The sequence below is a fragment of the Rhinolophus ferrumequinum genome, chromosome 18, assembly GCF_004115265.2.
Source record: "Rhinolophus ferrumequinum isolate MPI-CBG mRhiFer1 chromosome 18, mRhiFer1_v1.p, whole genome shotgun sequence".
NCBI classification, from domain to species: Eukaryota; Metazoa; Chordata; class Mammalia; order Chiroptera; family Rhinolophidae; genus Rhinolophus; species Rhinolophus ferrumequinum.
In genome coordinates this window covers 58031559-58049059 of record NC_046301.1, presented here as the reverse complement: position 1 = coordinate 58049059, position 17501 = coordinate 58031559, and the positions used below count along the sequence as shown (strand labels likewise).

Here is a 17501-nt window from a genome sequence, read left to right as displayed (position 1 = left end):
CCAAGCCGTGAGAAGCCCTGGGCACACAGCACCACCAATCCCATGTGCCCCTAAGCCGGTGGGCGCAGGTACCTCTGGGCTGAATCATCGCTCCCAGTGGTGTCCCCTCCACTGGGGCACCCCGGGAAGCGACCCACTCATGACATCCGTTTTGCTAACACAGCAGCTCTGGCTTTGTCTCTGGGGACCACTTTCAAAGTCCCAAGAGAGCCTGAGCAGCAACTCCGCCTTTGAGAGCAAATGAGGGTTCAGAAGGAGCAGAAGGCCACGGGCGCCAAGGTGGTGCTCCAGGCGAGGGGTCGCTTGCTCGCTCGCTCACTTGTCCATCCACCCGTCCACCCTCCCAGGCATCAATGCCAAACACAGCCCTGAGAGATGACAGCGGCCCCAGCGCGTGTGGCCACCCAGGCTCCTGGCTCCTTTGTGGCTCAGGCTGTCTCTGATGGTGAACTTCAGAGTGCCACCTGGAAATGCCACCGCAGGAGCAGCCTCTTCCAGTGACAGGACACCGCTCCTGGGCAGGGGCTCTGACCCATGCTTAGAAAATAAGCCTTGCCGATGACGGATTCCCGTGTATGGACTGTGTGTGCAGGAGCGAATGGCTGGACGGTGTGGTGAGGTCACAGACCCCACCGGCCATTGGGGAATGGAGCCGGGCAAGGCTCAGTGGCCAGGATGAATCCTCCAGACCAGGACAGCTGGATGAGGACATGCAAGGGTGCCCCACTGGCAGCGGGAGCCAGGGCAGGGGTAAGACATGATCGCCCACCGCGGCCACTGAGACCGTGGCCCTTACAAGGGGCTCCCAAGGAGAAGTGCTTGGAACCCCGGCACCAGATTATCGTGCTTTACCAGAGCCAGCCTTCCCTAAGCACCACCTCCAGGGTGCTCACAAGGCAGTTTTTATCACACCCGACAGAAGGGGAAACTGAGGTGTGGCGAGGTACGTGGGCGTGCCTAATGCTTCCAGGATCAAGTGGGAGACCAGGGCCCGGTCCCAGCCTCCCCAACAGGTTTCCCACGGCTCAGAGCCGGGACACAGGACGAGGACAGGGGTAGCGGATGGAGGGGGGGGCAGGCACCTCACCTCAGTCTTGAAGGAGGCCTCATCCTCTGAGTTGGACTCCTCCACCTCCAGGGGCTTTTTGATCTCCCGGGGCTCGCTCTCCGCCTTGATCTTCTCCCCTTTGGTGCTGCCCTTGTCCTTGGCCGGCTTTTTGTCCGAGAATGAGGAAGACGAGGTGCGGGGCGAGGTGCTGGGGGCGCTCCTGGACCCCTTGGAGCTGCTCTTCTTCTGCTTTTTGGCGCTGGGCTTCGGTGAGTCGGCGGCAGCCGGCCGCTTGCTGGAAGACTTGGGCGGGGGCGGCGGCGGGGGGCCACCTTTGGGGGACAGGCTCTCCAGTTTGGTCTCCTTCAAGGCCATCTTGGGCTCTTTGAACGCAGCCTTGGGTGGCGGGGCCTTCTCCTCCTTGGGTGGCCGGCCCTCGCCCAGCTTCCGGGCGGCATCCTTGGCGCTGCGGGCTTGCTCACGCTCTGGCTCCTTGGAGGCCCCCTTGCTCTCCGAGTCCTTACGTGGCCGCTCCCGGTGCTCCTTGGCCGCCTTGTGGGCCTTGCAGGCCTTGCCGCTCTCCCTGCTGGCGTCCTGAAATGCCGGGAGGGAAGGGAGACAGACACAGTCAAACGGCATCTCGGGGTCGCCCTGCTCCGCCTCCCCCGACCCCTACAAAGTATAATCCACCTGATTCAGACTCAGCTAGAGAAAATCTTCCAAAAAGCGAAAAAGTAAGGCAGCAGGTGAGAGTTTTAAATGGAGCTGTCCCTTTAAACTACTAGGAAGTGTCAGCAGGTCCCGGGCGACTGCAGGCTAAGACTCCCCTCTGAATTGAACTGACATTCCCTGAGGGATTCAAGAAGAGCACACGGTGAGTCAGACAGAGAAAGGCAGCCACACAGACCCGCTCCCACTCCGACACCTCGCAGCTCCCCACTGGGGGGCGCTAGCGGGCCCCCCTCTCTGTCCCCACCACAGAGCCTGTGTGCCTCCTGCCTGGCGCCCCCACCCCGCCTGCCTGGCCCAGCTCTGGCTCCAGTGCACAGCCAGGCACAGTGCCCTGTGACCCCACGGCTAGCACCAAGTGCCCGCTGGGTTCCCAGGTGCTGTGCAGGACCAACAGCTCCTAGACCTCTCGGAGTCCAAGCTGCCCAGGCAGCTTTTCTACAACACGTACGGTTCCTGGGAAATGCAGAGGCATGAGGGCGGGTCAGGCAGGTTGTGCAGCTCCAGCTGGGGTCAGCGGCAGTGAGCGACCCTGCTCCGGGCTGCCGCGTGCCACCAACCCCGTGTGCCTGTGCTTCCACTCAACAAGGGCAAGACCACCTACCTCACCGGTGATGGTGCAGGGCCTGGCCGACAGCAAGCGCTCAATCAAGGGGGCTGCAGCCACGCCCACACAGCCAGTGCACCCTGAGGGTGGGAGCCCCGTCTGGCACCTTGTTTGCCTTCTCCCTATCAATACCCCTTCATTACCCCACACATCCAGGCGAGCGTGACAGGTGCCCGCTGCTGTCAGCTGCGTAGGCTCCTTCCCGATTCGGTCAGCCAGGTGCCCAGCTGGGCCCAGAGGCCCTCAGATCAAAGCTCACCAGAACACCCACAGCGGCCAGACCCCGAGGGTGGCCCGCACTACCTGAGGCAGCCACACTTTGCCAGCTCACCACCCCAAGTGCCGAGGGGATGGGTGAGCCAGCTAAATGCCCAACGGAGAGGCCTCTGCTTCCTCCCGTCCCAGCTCAGCTGAGGATCCAATGACAGAACCCCACTAAAGAGCCGCAGGGACAGACGGCACAGCCTCGACAACCTCGGATCTACTCGGTCGCCATCTTGCAAATCCACAACCCACAGCAGGGCCAAAGGGTCAGGGACAGCCTGCATGGCCTTAGGCTCCTGCCACCTCCCTGGAGAAATGACTCTCCGTCATCAGGGCAGTGGGAAGGGGTACTCACACCACAAGCCCCCAGCTGACCATCTAAAGGGGCGTCCCCTTCAGGGCTGGCACACAGAATGGGGCCAGTCTCGGGGGTCTCTGCCCCCCAGCAAGCTGCTCCCCCAAGGGAGGCAGGAAGCAGAGACCCCACGTGCAATTCCAGCCTCTTCTCACAGTGTCAGGGAACCCACCTGGGCTGAAAGAGCTGGTTCCAGCCCCAAGGGGCAGGGCGAGAGCACACCTGATGGACATGTCCACCAAAGGCCTCGGCGCAGCTCCTGCCGCGCCCCCCAGCCCTGGGGTCGGCGGAGCCCCCCTGCCGTCCAGGGCCACCTGGAAAACAGGGGCCTTCCGAGCAGCAGTTCTTCACCCCGGGAGTCTGCACATGGCTCTCTGCAATCCCACACTAAGTTCTGAGTGTACTATGTACGTTCCCAGGGGCGAGGGCCCCTCGGAGTCATACTCTCAAAGCCGTCAATGACCCAGAAATGGCCAAGAACCAAGTTCTTGAGAAAGGTCAACCAGGACAACTGGCTGACATCAGACAGGGAGAAGCTACCGGTACACGTCCAGGGGTGCCGTGGGGCATGAACCGAAGGAAACAGCATCCGCAAAGTATGAGCCTTCGTTGGTCAGGCTCCTCTTTCAGGAGCCTCCAACTCCTGTCTGCCATGCTACCCTCTGAGGAGCCCTGAGGTGGAGGTAGACCACCAGGGACCAACCCCCCTAGGGCAACAAGAGCCAGACCTTCCAGTGGCCCCCAAGCTGGGGACCCTGTACGACCCACCCTGTCCCTCCCAGCCTTCTCTGCCTGGAGCCACGTGGTCTGGCTATCACTCTTTGGGTCGAGGCAGTGGAGAACCAATCTGGGCCCCATCTGAGGGATGGGGACACAGCCAGCACCCAAAGGAAGGTCCTCAGCTGGAGGAAGAGGCTGGCGCACAGGCCCTGACTTCCTAGAAGAGCAGAGTGAGGCTGGCAGCCTAGAAGCCAGAACTATGTAACAGACAGAGGTGGTTTCCTGGAAAGCCACCAGTAGAGAAGAACCTGCCATGCGCTGCCTGAGAAACCTACGCAGGCACCTTCTAAGCCACACTGCCCAGGTGGCTGGAGAGAGACGCTGGGACAGGGTGGGGTGGAGACCAAGGACCCTGCCTACAGGCCTCTGGACCTGACAGATGAACCCATCTGGCCGAGGGACTCCCCTGGGGGGGTCGCAAAAACACTCTGGTGAGAGATGCCAGGAGCAACCCCACCGGCCACTGGAGTGTCCTTGCCACCTGGAGGGCATCTCTTCACAGGGTTTTGGGTGACTTGCAAGTGACATGTACAGAAGAAATGACAATTCCTACCAGTCCTATTTTGCACAGACTTCTGGAAAACTGTGAGTGGCTGAGAGAGAAGCTGCCAAGATCTCTAGCAAGAATGTCTCTTCCATTTGACCTCCGTGAGGCTCAGAAAGATGGGCCCGGGGAGGCTGGCGTGGGCAAGACCCCCCAGAGCTGTATTCCAGACTTAAGACTCTGGCCTCATATGTCTTGAGGGCTTAAGTCAGACGAATATGAGAATTTCCGAGACTGGCCTTGTGGAAAGTGCCAGAAAGAGCTTGCCTGGGTGATATGGCTCTCCTGCTGCACTGCTAATGAGGAAGGCTGTAAGATGGCCTGAGAGCTCAGCCTGTCCTACCTGGGGTGCCCCAGGCCCACAATATCCAGCAGGTGATTGAAGCAAGAAAAATGCAAAGATGAGAAGCAGATAAACTTGTGAGGTCGGTGACGCCAAGCCAAGCAACTGTCCTGAGAGCAAGATGGAGCCGGGCCTCCGGGACACAGAGCTATGTAGGCGGTGGCAGGGGAACGAGATGCACACTTAGGGGCTTAGGTGCACATTGAGACACTATCAGAAGGGCCTTGGTGGCCACTCCAGGGTGCTTCAGAGAGAACGCTCTCAAGAAGGCAGAGAGCCATCTGCCTGACGGGTCTGAGAAAAGACGATAAAACGTTTCTTCTTGGGGGAAATCAGCTTCTCACCAGATGCTTCCAGCTGGCCCTTCCCCCAAGTGAGCTTTCTCTGCCGGGAGCTGCTACCAGAGAAAAAAGCCAAGCCTGGAACAGCCCAGGTAGGAAGCACCCAGCCCTGGTAGACAGGGTGTCCTGGCTGAGCTGGGGGGGCCTGAGACGGGGGGCAGTAGCAGATGCAGTGGACACACTCTGTCCATGGCTCCCAACCACATGACACTGTCTCGGGGGTGTGCCTACGTGGTTGGCAGGAGGAAGGACATCAGGGCGGGCTGTCTGGCCTCAAGAGGAACAGGGCGAAGAGCCTGTGATTACCAGGCCGCTCCGTGCAATCCAGGAAGGGCTGACCCTTCTGACTAAGTGGCAGAAAGCAGCCAGGGGGAGCATGGATTGCTCCAAGAGGAAGATGCCAAGGGAAGGAATCCAGGGACAGAAGGCCCAGCTCAGCAGAGGGCGTGCCCTGCGCCCAGGACCCTCCGCTGGGCCTCAGTGCTCCCACGTAACTGGGCCTTCCACCTCACTAACCTTGGAGCCGTGGGATGGTTTGGTCTTCTTGGGGTCAGAGAAGGCAGAGAGTGGAATTGTGGGTAACATGGGGTAGTCAGGACTGGGCCTGGACACCGTTTCTGCTCCTTCGGGCATTACCATCACCTAGTGATAAAGAAGAGACAGATGTTATCAACGAGCAAGGAGGCAGGCTGGAAATCCAACGGGCAAGAGGAATTCGACTTGTGGGAGTGTGGCTAGAGGTGTAGGAGCTTCCTTCTGGGCGAGGGGCCACGGAGAGCTGGGCGTCACTTTCCCAAGAGAGTCAAAGGCATCTCCTCCATGAGGGGCTGGGTGCTGAGTGCTTGGAGAGAAGCAGGCTCGCGTAGAGAGTGAAGAGAAGCGGAGTCCCAGGATGGCTGGGCCCGGGTGCAGCTGGTGCGACCTCGGGGAGGAGAGCTCTGGGCCAAGAAGACTGGCGGAGGGTGCGAGAAGCACGAGGAGGCTGCCGTGGCCAAAGCTGCCTGAGCGCTGCGGTTACGAAAGACCAGAAGCATAAAGGCGAGAAGCCAGGCAGACACGGAGGAAGCAACTTCTGCTGGACGTGCGCGTGTGTGACTTCGCCGGGTCCCACATCTCCTGGAGGACCAGCCCTCCTCCACTCTCAGGTTGGTCAAGCTGACTGAAACAGGGCGCCAGCAGCGAGGCCGAGCAGCAGGGAACTGCACAGGGGCGGGCCCAGCTCTCTGCAAAAGCCACCTCGCTGGAGCCTGCAGGGGAGGAAGTGCGCTCTGCCCCTTGTTAACTACTAGGAGGAAGGGCCTGGGCTCCTGCCAGGAGGTGCTCCCAGAAACACCGGCCCAGGTCCAGCAGGGCTCCCATGGCACCTGCTGAAGGGAGAGAAGACTCGGGGGCAAGTTCTCGTAATACCGACACTGGAAGTTCACACTATTAGCAGGCAGCCACTCGGAGGGAGCCTTCCAGATGGCAATGAGACAGAACAAAAGAATAAAGCGCACATTAAAAAAAGAAAGAAAAAAGCCCTTAGCTTGGTAGAACACACATCATTAATAACCTCGAGCTCCTGGGTCCTTTAGGAGCTGCACCTTTCATCTGAGGAGGCTGATGTAATGCCCGGTCATGGTCACGGGGACACCAGGTTGAAAGGAGAGCAGTGGAGCCCTTTGTGCCACCCCCACCCCCGACTCCGAGGCAGTGAAGCCGGAAGCCGAGTTGCTCAGCAGCCTGTCTGACCACAACTCTCTTAACCTAAAACCCAGCTGCCCCTGGCCGGTGTGGCCGAGGTTCCCTAGGCCTCAGGAAATCACCACGCTCTCAGGCCAGCAAGGACAAGCACAGGGTTAGAGAAGCGACTGACACCCCAGGAGAGCAGACAGGTCCTCTCGGAGGCCTGCGCTCATTCATTCATTTCCTTCATTGCCCTTTCTCTTCTCTCCTTCACAGGAACGGCCTAGACTGACCCTATTCGGAACAATGCAGCGTGCCTTGTCTCTCTCTCTTCTCTCCTTCTAACAGCCCTTTAAGAAAAGGTAAAGTAAATAAATGGACCCACTTCCACCTCCAGCACGGGGCTGCCTAAAGACGCGCCTCACCTGATGGAAATACTGACCTTCAGCCGCAGAAAGGGCAAAGGATGAGACACAACGCTGTGAGGGAACAGGCAGCCGCCTGCCCCAGGGCTGGCCTCTGACCGTCCAGAAAACCAGCCCGGCCACTCTGCTCACCGCTGAGGAGGTGTCTGAACCTCACACGAGGAATTACAGAATCCAAGTGCCCAGCAGCCAGGGGCGGTGCAGAAAGCACTTCTCAGCCCTTACAGACGCTGAGCTCCTCCAGTTCTAGCACCGCCATCAGCACGGCGGGCTCTGCGGTCATCTGCCACTAGATGGCCAATGCCAGCCCCACTGGGGACACTCACAGCTCCAGAGACTGGCTAACACAAGGGCTACAACTCAAGTCTTGGGTGACACTGTCCCATAAAGGTCCCAGGTTGCTCCTAGACCAGAGAGCAATGCTTTGCCATCAGCCCAGGGCAAGCCCTGAAGGCCCATAACCCCAAAGGGCAAGAAAGTTCCTGATGAGCCAACCAGCTCTCTGGACAGCCCTCGCTGAGGGTGAAGAGCCCAGCAGAGACCACCCGCCACGGCTGTCAGGCCTCACTCTACCTTCCTCCCTCCCAGGCTGGCCCTTCCCAAACAGCAAGGCTGACCTGCCCTGCCACCCTCTCTCCCATTCCTCTGGCTTTATATGTTTAGATGACGCACACTGAGCCTTCATCTCTTCAGAGAAAAGAAAACCTGACCACAAGGAGCATGGGGACGGTGCCCTGGTCCTGGAGCTCCGAGAGGCCCGAGGAACAGTGACTATCTGTCTCCAAGATGTGACGGTGGAGCCTCTAGATGACACCTCAGGAAAGTATTTCGGAAAGTAAGGTGGAGAAGCAGAGCTGGGAAGGACTGTCGGACCTGGCAACCCCCCACCTCTCTCTCGCTCTTTCTCGGTTCTTCAACAACTGGCGGGCGAACTTCAGAATAAACGTCTGTGTCAATCAATTCCAATGCCTCCCTGTTCTGTCTGTAGACTCCATCAGCCACCATGGGCAAGGTTGGAGTCCCAGACTAATCTTTTATTAGGGACACAGCAGAACTCACTCAAATTATCTGCAATGAATAAATGACTGCTTTTCTTTTTATAAAAAGTTAATTAAAGACCCAACTAAATTAAATGAAGAGTAAGGACAGCTCCCTAGACCCAAAGAAACTCAACCCAAACTCCCTGTATTCACTGGGGAGGTGGGCCCGCCCTCCCTCAACCCCCCCACACACACTCGTGATCCTGACCAAACCCACCATCGCAGGCACCTCTGGCAGCTAGGCAAATGCTCAGTGACTCTGGGTCACTAACAGGTGGCTTTGGGATGTGCCGTCCTCAGCTGCACCTCCCTTGGCACACACAGTACAGCCTCCTCCACAACCAACCAACCATCCATCAGCACCAAGCACCCCAAACACATCTTCCATGCTCCTGGCATGCTGCCACCACACTGGGATCACACATGCTCCTGGCACGCTGCCACCACAATGGGATCACTGGCTCGGGGCAGAGACCCAGGTTGAGAGAGCAGACGCCTTCATCTGGCCTCGTAAGGACAAAAGTGCCAGGCGGCGTGCATCCTCAGGGAACCCCGCAGAGCCGGTGCTCTCTCCCCAGATGACGCAGCCCCGGCGCAGCCTTGCCAATCCAGTTAAGAGCTGGCTCCAGCGCCTCGCCACGCTGACACACTGCCTCACGCCGTTCCTCCCCCTGCCTGCCCTTATGGAGGAAGACACTAATTAACCAGAGCCAATCAGGAAGCGACGGGGACAACTAACGACTAGTCAGTCATTCCAAGCTGACAACACCCCAGCACAGACTCGGGACACCTGGGTGCCATCCAGCGCTGCCAGGTGCTACCTGTGCAACCTGCCCCTCGGGTATCCAGCACCCAGTCATAAGCTGCAGAGACGAGCCCGCAAGATCCCAAGGCACCCCCAGCACCAAGGCTCCCAGCACAGCGAGAGGAGCCACGATGGAGCAGATGGAGCAGCCACGTCCGTCGGCGCCGGGCAGGGCGCCCGCTCGGGGCACACTCACCCCGCCAGCCATCAGGAGCTTGTACCGGAACTCAATGGTGGGGTTGTTGAAGGTGAGCTTCTCGCAGCGCAGGTGGTTGACAGGCGGGTTGCCCTCCAGGTTCAGGAACAGGTCATAGGTGAAGCAAACCTTCCTCGGCTCCTCCTTAAACAAAGAAAACAAGGAAGTCGGTTTCAGAGGGGCAGGTGGGAGGCTGCAGGGACAGTCACTGGGTAGAGGTGGACATGCACGCCCCACTGCCGGCCCCTGCACTTCCTTCCCCTCTGCTTGGCCCCCACTTCTCGCCCCCTCAGACCCTTATTCGCTTCTCTCTGTACGCCACCTCCTCGTCCATCAGGTTACCCAAAATGAATGACCGCATTTCCCCGAAAATAAGACCTAGCCGGACCATCAGCTCTAATGTGTCTTTTGGAGCAAAAATTAATATAAGACCCGGTCTTATTTTACTATAATATCAGACAGGGTCTTTGTAATATTATATAATGTAATATAATATAACATAACATAACATAACATAATGTAAGACCGGGTCTTACAGTAATTTTTGCTCCAAAAGACGCATTAGAGCTGATGGTCCGGCTAGGTCTTATTTTCGGGGAAACATGGTAACTTACTATGTGCAGAGGGACTGGCAAAGCAGGCTGCACGACAGGGGCAAAGAACATGAAGACTGTCATTCTCGGATGGTAAATGGCAACACTCCTCCTGATGGGTGGACAGCCCCGCGCACACATTCCCCCTGAAAGCCTCCCAGTACCAGCCAGCAAATGGAGAAACCAAGGCTCAAAGACACACGGCTGCTAAGTGCCAGTGCTGAGGCCCACGACCCTAGAGCCTCCTCCCTTTCGCCTTTCCTAGGAAAATGTCTCCACAGATTTACACATGGCCAATAAGCACAGGAAAAAATGTTCAACATCACTAATCATTGGGGAAGTGAACATCAAAACCAGGACATACTGCCTCACACCCACTAGGGATGGCAATTATTAAAAAAATGGAAAATAACACTTGTTGGTAAGGATGTGGAGAAAATGGAGCCCTTGTGCACAGCTAGTGGGAATGGGACATGGTGGTCACTTTGGAAAGCTGTTCCTCAAAATGTTAAAAATTGAATACCTATATGACCCATATGTCTCTCCTAGACACCTGCATACCCAAGAGAAATGAAAACATACATGCACACAAAAATGTGCACAGGTACGTCCATAGCAGCATGATTTACAATCGTCAAAAGTGGAAACAGCCCAAGTGCCCATCAACTGACAAACGGATACACACATGTGGCCCAAGCAGACAATGGAACATCATTCTGTCAGAAAAAGAAGTGAAGGGCTGACACTCGCCACAGCGTGGACGGACCTTGAACACACAGCGCTCAGTGAGGGCAGCCAGACACACAGGCCACACAGTGTGGGATTCCACTTATGGGAAACGTCCAGAAAAGGCACGTCCACAGAGACAAGAGGTGAGCTCGTGGGTGTCAGGGGCTGGGCGGGGGGTTTGGGGGGAGTGACAGCTGTGGGCACTGGGTTTCTTTCTGGGGTGATGAAAATATTCTGGAATTAGAAAACTGTGAAGATTGCACAACACTGTGAATATACTAAAACCCACCAAATTTGTACACTTTAAAATGGTGAATTTTCTGCAATGTGAATTACACCCCAATTTTTTTAAATGTTCTCCATTGGGAGAGAAAAAATTGGGAGCATGGGAGCCAGGGAAGATTTCCCAGCAATTAAAGGAGACTTTACAACAGGTCAGTCAGGGGAAGGAAGGGAGAGCGAAGCAGCAGAAGCGCTCACACTGGCATTGACACCCTCGTCCCTTCACCCCTGCCTCCTGTAGCCTGGGCCTGCAGGTTCCCAATCCTGCGGGCTTGGCAGCTTGGCCACTCCTCCTCAGCCTCCCCAGCGAGGCCCCTGTGGTATATACGAGCAACGCCAGACTTTTTGAACCTTGCTGAATAGGCGACGCCCATTCAGAGAACAGGAACCAGCTGGCCATGTGCCCACTTCTGAACAAAGGGGACAAGAGCAGGGTCCCGCAGTCCACGTGGATGACGCTGTCCCCTCCACCCCAACCCGTCCAGGCCACAAAGGTAGAAGGTGCACCTGTCACATGAAAGAGCCACAGACCCTGCTCTCTGGGAGCCCCGAATCCGGTGAGGAGACAAGTAAACAGGCCTTGTCGAGCCACTGCCAGCTAGTGAGGTGGCAATGATCTTGCCCCTCCCCACAGTGCCTCGTCTCAAGTAACGTGGGTTTATACCCCAGCCTAATTGAACCAGACTTGGAGACATTCCCCTGTCCGAGGTGGACATGTGATCTAGTTTGGGGTGATGAAATATAAAGATGGAGGCAGTCAGCCTAGAGAGGGCTTTCCTTGCCAAATTGAAAATATACATGCAAGGAGAATGTCTCAGCACCTCTTCTTCCTGCCTAACCATGTGGCACAATGCCTGGCGGTACAGCGCCAACCACGGGAGGACCATGGAGGAAGCCAGGAGGCAGCCCTGGCACCACGGAGCCGCTGCCCCAAGGCCCTCAGCTGCCTCCCTGTCCTGTCAAGGAGAAAGACTCCTGTAGTGAGACTCTCCTGTTATGCCCCTAAACACAGCCAAGTGCCCCTCCGTGCCTGCACTGCCCCGTGCCCACCCTGATGGAAGCACTGTCAGTGGGTGTGTCTCCCCACCAAATGGAAAGCTCGTGAAGGCAGGGCTCTGGGGACCCCTGCCGAGCACTCCCCCAGGTGCTGGCACAGGGGAAGCATTCCGTATTTGCCAAAAGAATGGAATACGAGGATGGATGAGGGGCAGGGAAGGGGCCAAGAAGGCCTCCTGGACAGTGTGACAGGTTTGGAGAACGGCTGTGAGTCAGTCAACTCAAGAAGGGTCAGGGAGAAGCGGATCCGCTCTGGGAGCCCCGAGGGCCCACACGGCAGCATCTGGAAGGGCGGGTAGAGGGTGGTGGCAGCAGGTGGCCCGGAGAGAAGGGCCTTGGCCACCACTGGGAGGGTGAGCTGCTTCCTGAGGCAGAGGGACGTGGGCTCAGGAAGAAACAACCCAGACCCGTGTCCCGGGAAACGAACACCCTCTGGCCTGCAGGACGTGGTGACCGGGAGCAGGGTCTGAAGCTGGCAAATAAAGGAAGGAGAAATAAGCACCTGTCCTGCCTCCCCACAGGTGAGCACACAGGACTACGCGTGGCGCGGGAGGACATCCTCAGCGCTCTGTAACTCTCAGGCGCCGCGCACGTCACACACAGCCCAGCAGACGAGCGCGAGCGCCACCTTCCCAGGCAGACCTCCCCTCCAGAATCAAGTTCAAATTGATGGGGAATACACAAGCCAGAGGGCTGTGCTAAATAAACACCGCACGGACTGAAGCAGCAAAAAGCCAGATGGTACCAAACTCTACAGGACAAATGACCCAGTTTCTTCAACAAACTACAAAGAAAAAAATGGTAGAGGGAGACTCTACAGATTAAAAGGGATTTAAGATTCAAAACCATGAATCGTAATATGTGGATTTTACCTAGACCCTGATTCCAACAGGAAAAAAACTTTAAACGCTGACTATTAAGGGACTATTAATTTGTAGGTATGATATTGTACTGATACTGTATTGATACTGGTACGATACGGTATGATACAGTATTATTACTATTAAAAAGCAGTCCTTATCTTTTGGAGAACATTCTAGAATACTGTCACATGAAATGTTGACGTCTGGGATTTGCTGCAAAATGACATGTGGGCAGTGGTGGGCCAGGGACAGACCAGACGTGGCCACGTGTGAGGACACTGGAATCGTCGTTACTCCGCCGCCTCCTGCAGATGTTTCACAGTTTCCCTGGTAACCTTTGGAGGGGTGGAGGGCTGCGAGGCTCAGGGAATGTGTCAGGGAGGGCAGGGTGCCCTGGGGCCTCAGGGACACCGTGGGAGGTCAGCTGGCAGCTAGCCAGAGTTGAGAGGCTGGGGCCTGGCCTTGGTCACAGGCCTGTCCTGAGCCTCGGTCTCGTCACCTGCCAATTGGGGAGGATTCGTTGCGATAACGCAGCTCAACTCGATGCCATCAATACGTGGAAAGTACTCTTTCTACCAGAAAGACCTGGGCTGGAGGAGGGCACCGGGGAGATGCCGCAGACAGACGGTACCTGAAGCACAGGACTCCCCAGGGGGCCAAGAGGGGGCTTTGCAAGGACATTGAGAGGATACTCCCCAGCTCTGCCAAATACAGGAGCGCCCCAAGCCTCTCCTCTGCACCCTTCCTGCTGCCCCTCCCTCACTGCAGCTTTCCACTCCGGCTACACGGCAGGCCCAGCCGCTTCTCCCTGGCCCCTCAGCCAGCCCCTCCACCTCGCCTCCCTGAACCACTCACCTCCTCCTAAACGTCCAGCTGCTTCCACTACGGCCCCCTTTTGAATCCACAGAGTTTAAAGAAGCTCCTGCTCACCCCCAACCCCCTCCTTCAAAATCTGCCAATGGCCTCCGTGAGCCTGGAGCAAAGGCCAAATCGTCACCATGGCCAGAGAGATGTGGCCATGGCAGGCCCATGCCCTCCTGTCCTCGGCCATCTTCCACTCCCCAGCCCAGCTCTCCCTGGCTGGCACTCATCCCTTGGTGGGCCTTTTCGGGCCACTGTCCCCAATCAGTGTGCGGTTCACTCTCGTAAGTAGGACTCATTAAGGTCCACAGGACAGATGTCTGTTTTCTGTCCACCCACCCCACCAGACTGTGAGCATTATGGAGAAAGGGACCCTTCTTTGTTCCCGATGAGCCTGACACTGACTAAGCACCTGTGTCTGTTCAACGTGCCCACATACTTGTTTATCCTACAGAAACGTAAGGGGTGCCTGCCGTGTGTTCCCACAGGGACTGAGATTGAGGAGGAACCTCATGGATCCTCGGGGTCTGCAGGTGAGGCGGTCGCCGCAGCAGCAATACTGACGTTCCTAGTAACGTCCCATCCGTGGAGCATGTACTGTGGCCACGCACTTGTCCAGCACTGAACACGTACGAACGCTTCACAGCGCAGAGCACAGGTGCTCTTACTGTTCCCATTTCACAGGTGAAGAAACTGACAGAGGCAAAGACCTGCCTGGTGCCACGCAGCTGCTCAGAGGGAACTAAGAGTCCCTCTAAGCAGGTGGCGTTCTCTGGAAGCCCCGGGGAGGTTCTCATGCCCACATAAACCCAACAGTGCGAGGCAACAGCTCGCAAACAGACCAGGAAGAGTTCTGGATGACTCCCCAGAGATGGGTGGTGCGGGGCAAAGCCGGGGCGGCATCAGGGCCAGGCAGAGGCCTCCCTGAGGGACCACCGTGTGCCCTGCAGCTGACGTGTGCGTCAGAGCACCCTGAGGATGGCTGATGGGAACTCCTTCTGGACAAGACCTTGGGCCTGAGAAGCTTCGGAACTTCCAGGAGGGCAACACACCACTTCCTGCCCAGCCCCCGGGGAAACCAGCCTCCAAAAACCGCGGAGGCACAGCCCGTGCCCCAGGAGCCAGCAGCACTGTCGGTGAGGAGTGGCCACACCACGTGCAAGGTGTGCAGGGCCAACATTCCCAAGAGCAACACCCACGGCCAGTCCAGCCGGACCCCTCACGTGTGCCGCTCTCCGTAAAGGCAGCTGAGACCAGCCTCAAGTATTCTCAGGCCAGGCTGTGGGCAGACCCCCAGGCCACTGGCCACGGGCCAGCATCTCCCTTCAGCCTCAGCAAACTAATATGCAGAGGAACTGGTTAAACTGGTGCCAGCGCCCAAAGCCAGCAGCGTGTGCACGCGTCTTCAGTGCGTGGGAAGACCGAGGCACAGGAGCCCAAGTGGGCCTGGTACAGGCCCACCAAGGCAAACGGGGCGAGCTGGCCACCCTGGGAGCTCCCGATGCTGCCGCCCCCCACCTCAGCACCACCCCCCAGGCCCCCGGCCACCTCCAGGGCCCTGCCCTCTCGTGTAGCTGGCAGGGCTACCCATGGAGGACCTCCCAGGTTTACTGCCCAGCTCGTACAAATGGAAGAGTGACCAATCCTCAGGCTCCCGGCAGTCCGGGAGGACACCTGGCTCCTCAGAAGCCCAGCTGTCACCTTGCCATCTCTGCTCTGCCCACGCATACCTGGGGCCTGTCTGACTCTCCCCTATCAGACGCCCTGGGGTTCACATACGCTGGGCTGAAAAAAAGGTCAAACCTGAGTCTGACCGTGGCCCTACAGCGAAGTGCTAGTTCACAGGCTGCTGCCAACAACATCCCTATGGGACAAATGATACAGCTCCTTAAAATGCTTTGCAAGGAGGGAACAAAAGAGAAAGGGAAAGAGAGGTGGAGGGAGAAAAAGGATTCAAAGAAACTTAAGAGATACAGCAATTAATAGCAATGCACTGGCCTTATATGAATCCTGATTTAAACAAACAAATTATATACATATGACAATTAGGGAAACTTGGATGTTATGGGAGAATTATTAAATAATTATTAATTTATTGATTTCTAGATAAGATATTGTCATTAGGTTTTTTTTGTTTGTTTTTTGAGAGACTTATCTTTTACAGACACAGTCTGAAATATTTAGATTACAAGACAGGATGTCTAGGACCTGATTCCAAATATCCTGGGGTGAAGATGACAGCGACACTGTGCCAAGCAAGCACCTGCTGAAGCTTCTGGGGCACTGCCAGGGCGATGGTTCACTCTGCTTTTCTTTGTACATATTTTATGTATTTTTAGGCTTTCTACATTAAATAAATTCACCCCAGCCTTCCTCATAGTGTTGCATCTGAGTACGTACCGCCGATCTGCTGTGAGCCAGCTCTATCCTGGAACTGGGGACGAGGGAGCACACACAGCACAGAGCCCAGGCGAGGCCCGACAGGATCTGGGTCCTCCTAGGCCACCCGGAGACTGCCCCCCTTGGCTTCTAGTGGCTGCCCGCAGCCAACACCACTTAGCCAGCCCTCCCTGGGCAGGAGCTGCGCTACTGGGCAGGGTACCTAGCACCTTATTTCATCCTCACACGTGCTCAGTGAGTCACTGTTCTCACCATCTGCCAGCAGAGGAAACTGAGGTTTAGTGGCATTTAATCATTTGCCAAGGCCACAGGAACCAACAGGGGCCAGGTCCTGGGACCCGTGCACTGCAGTCTCTGGCAGACGCAGCTCGAACCCGCCCAGCCCTCCGGTTCCCCAGCCCACGCTGAACTGCTAGAACCTGACCGCTCCAGGGCAGCAGGAGGTAACTGCTGACCACCTAGCGGAGAGAGCAAGGGAAGCAAACACTACCAAACCTGAAATTCCACTTTCAGGATCCTACGGACAGAGCTTGGGAACAAATGTTGGAGGGTCACCGAGGCAGCGCTGCAATGTTGAGAGGCCTAGAGATGGAACAGAAGTTCACGGGGACAATGGGGGATTACAGCTGGTCTAAGCTACGGGAGCGGGGGCGTTATGCAGACACCACAAAGAACGAGGCAGAGTTGTATGTGCTGGCACGGGAGGGTCCACAGCTATTTAGTTTTAAAATGTGCACATACGCCCACATACGCCACAGAACCAATGTTTCTGGAAGGACTTACAACTAATGCTGATAATGGTTACACGGAAGTAAGTTAGAAAGGACTTCAATTCCTTGTAACCGATACGGAGTGTATCACTTATATAGCTAGAAGCACAAGAAAAGCTTTTAAAGAGTGTAAGGAAAACAGTGCAATGTGGGCTAGAAACCGTGGGGTTTGGGGTTCCGGACCTCCTGGATACCAAAGCAGCTCTGCCACCATCTTGCTGTGTGACTCTGGACAAGCCAGCCCCACTCTCTGAGTCCTCAGTGAAAGGAGGAAATAAAATCACACAGTGCTGGGTGCACAGTGGAAGGAGGGAGAAAATGCTGGCTGGCGGGCCAGCGTGGGCAGCATCAGTCAGGCCCGCCCCACATCCAACTGACTGCTCTGCCGAGAAGGCCAGGGGACCCTCCTGCAGACGTGCTGGGGGCCTGTCAGGTGCAGGAAGGGCAGTCACCGCAGCACTGCAGGCAACAGCAAGAGGCAGGCCACTGCAACGCTTGTCAAGAAGGAGCTGTCCCTGGAGGTCAGAGGCGCAAGGAACATTGAATTCTGAACAAAACTGTGCACGCCCACAGAGGGTACCCTCATTGAAAAGTGACCAAGGGGGCCGACTCTGGAGCTAAGCTGCCTCCTGCACTTACTGGGTCGCCTAGAGCAGGTTATGTCACTTGTTTGTGCCTCGGCTTCCTCACCTGTGAAATGGAAATAACAGAACCCACCCGTATATGAGCACTAGAAATCGCGGGTCGTATTACGCACAGATGTGCAAAGAGCTCCAAGGCAGACTGTTCATGGGAAAGCAACTGC

The 17501-nt window shown here is 56.8% G+C and overlaps 1 protein-coding gene across 3 annotated transcripts in view; it reads right to left on the bottom strand.

Annotated features, from left to right (window-relative positions):
* The window catches only part of MLLT1 (MLLT1 super elongation complex subunit), a 61852-nt gene that overhangs the window by 8634 nt on the left and 35717 nt on the right, over positions 1–17501 (bottom strand). For 2 of the 3 annotated variants that reach the window (XM_033134071.1, XM_033134070.1), the window contains exons 4-6: positions 9143–9286; positions 5528–5653; positions 1088–1642 (exon numbers count right to left, since the gene is read on the bottom strand). In XM_033134071.1, coding sequence (XP_032989962.1) covers positions 1088–1642; positions 5528–5653; positions 9143–9286 — 825 coding nt within the window. The remainder of the gene's footprint in view (positions 1–1087; positions 1643–5527; positions 5654–9142; positions 9287–17501) is intronic. The other variant, XM_033134072.1, reaches the window with a different exon arrangement.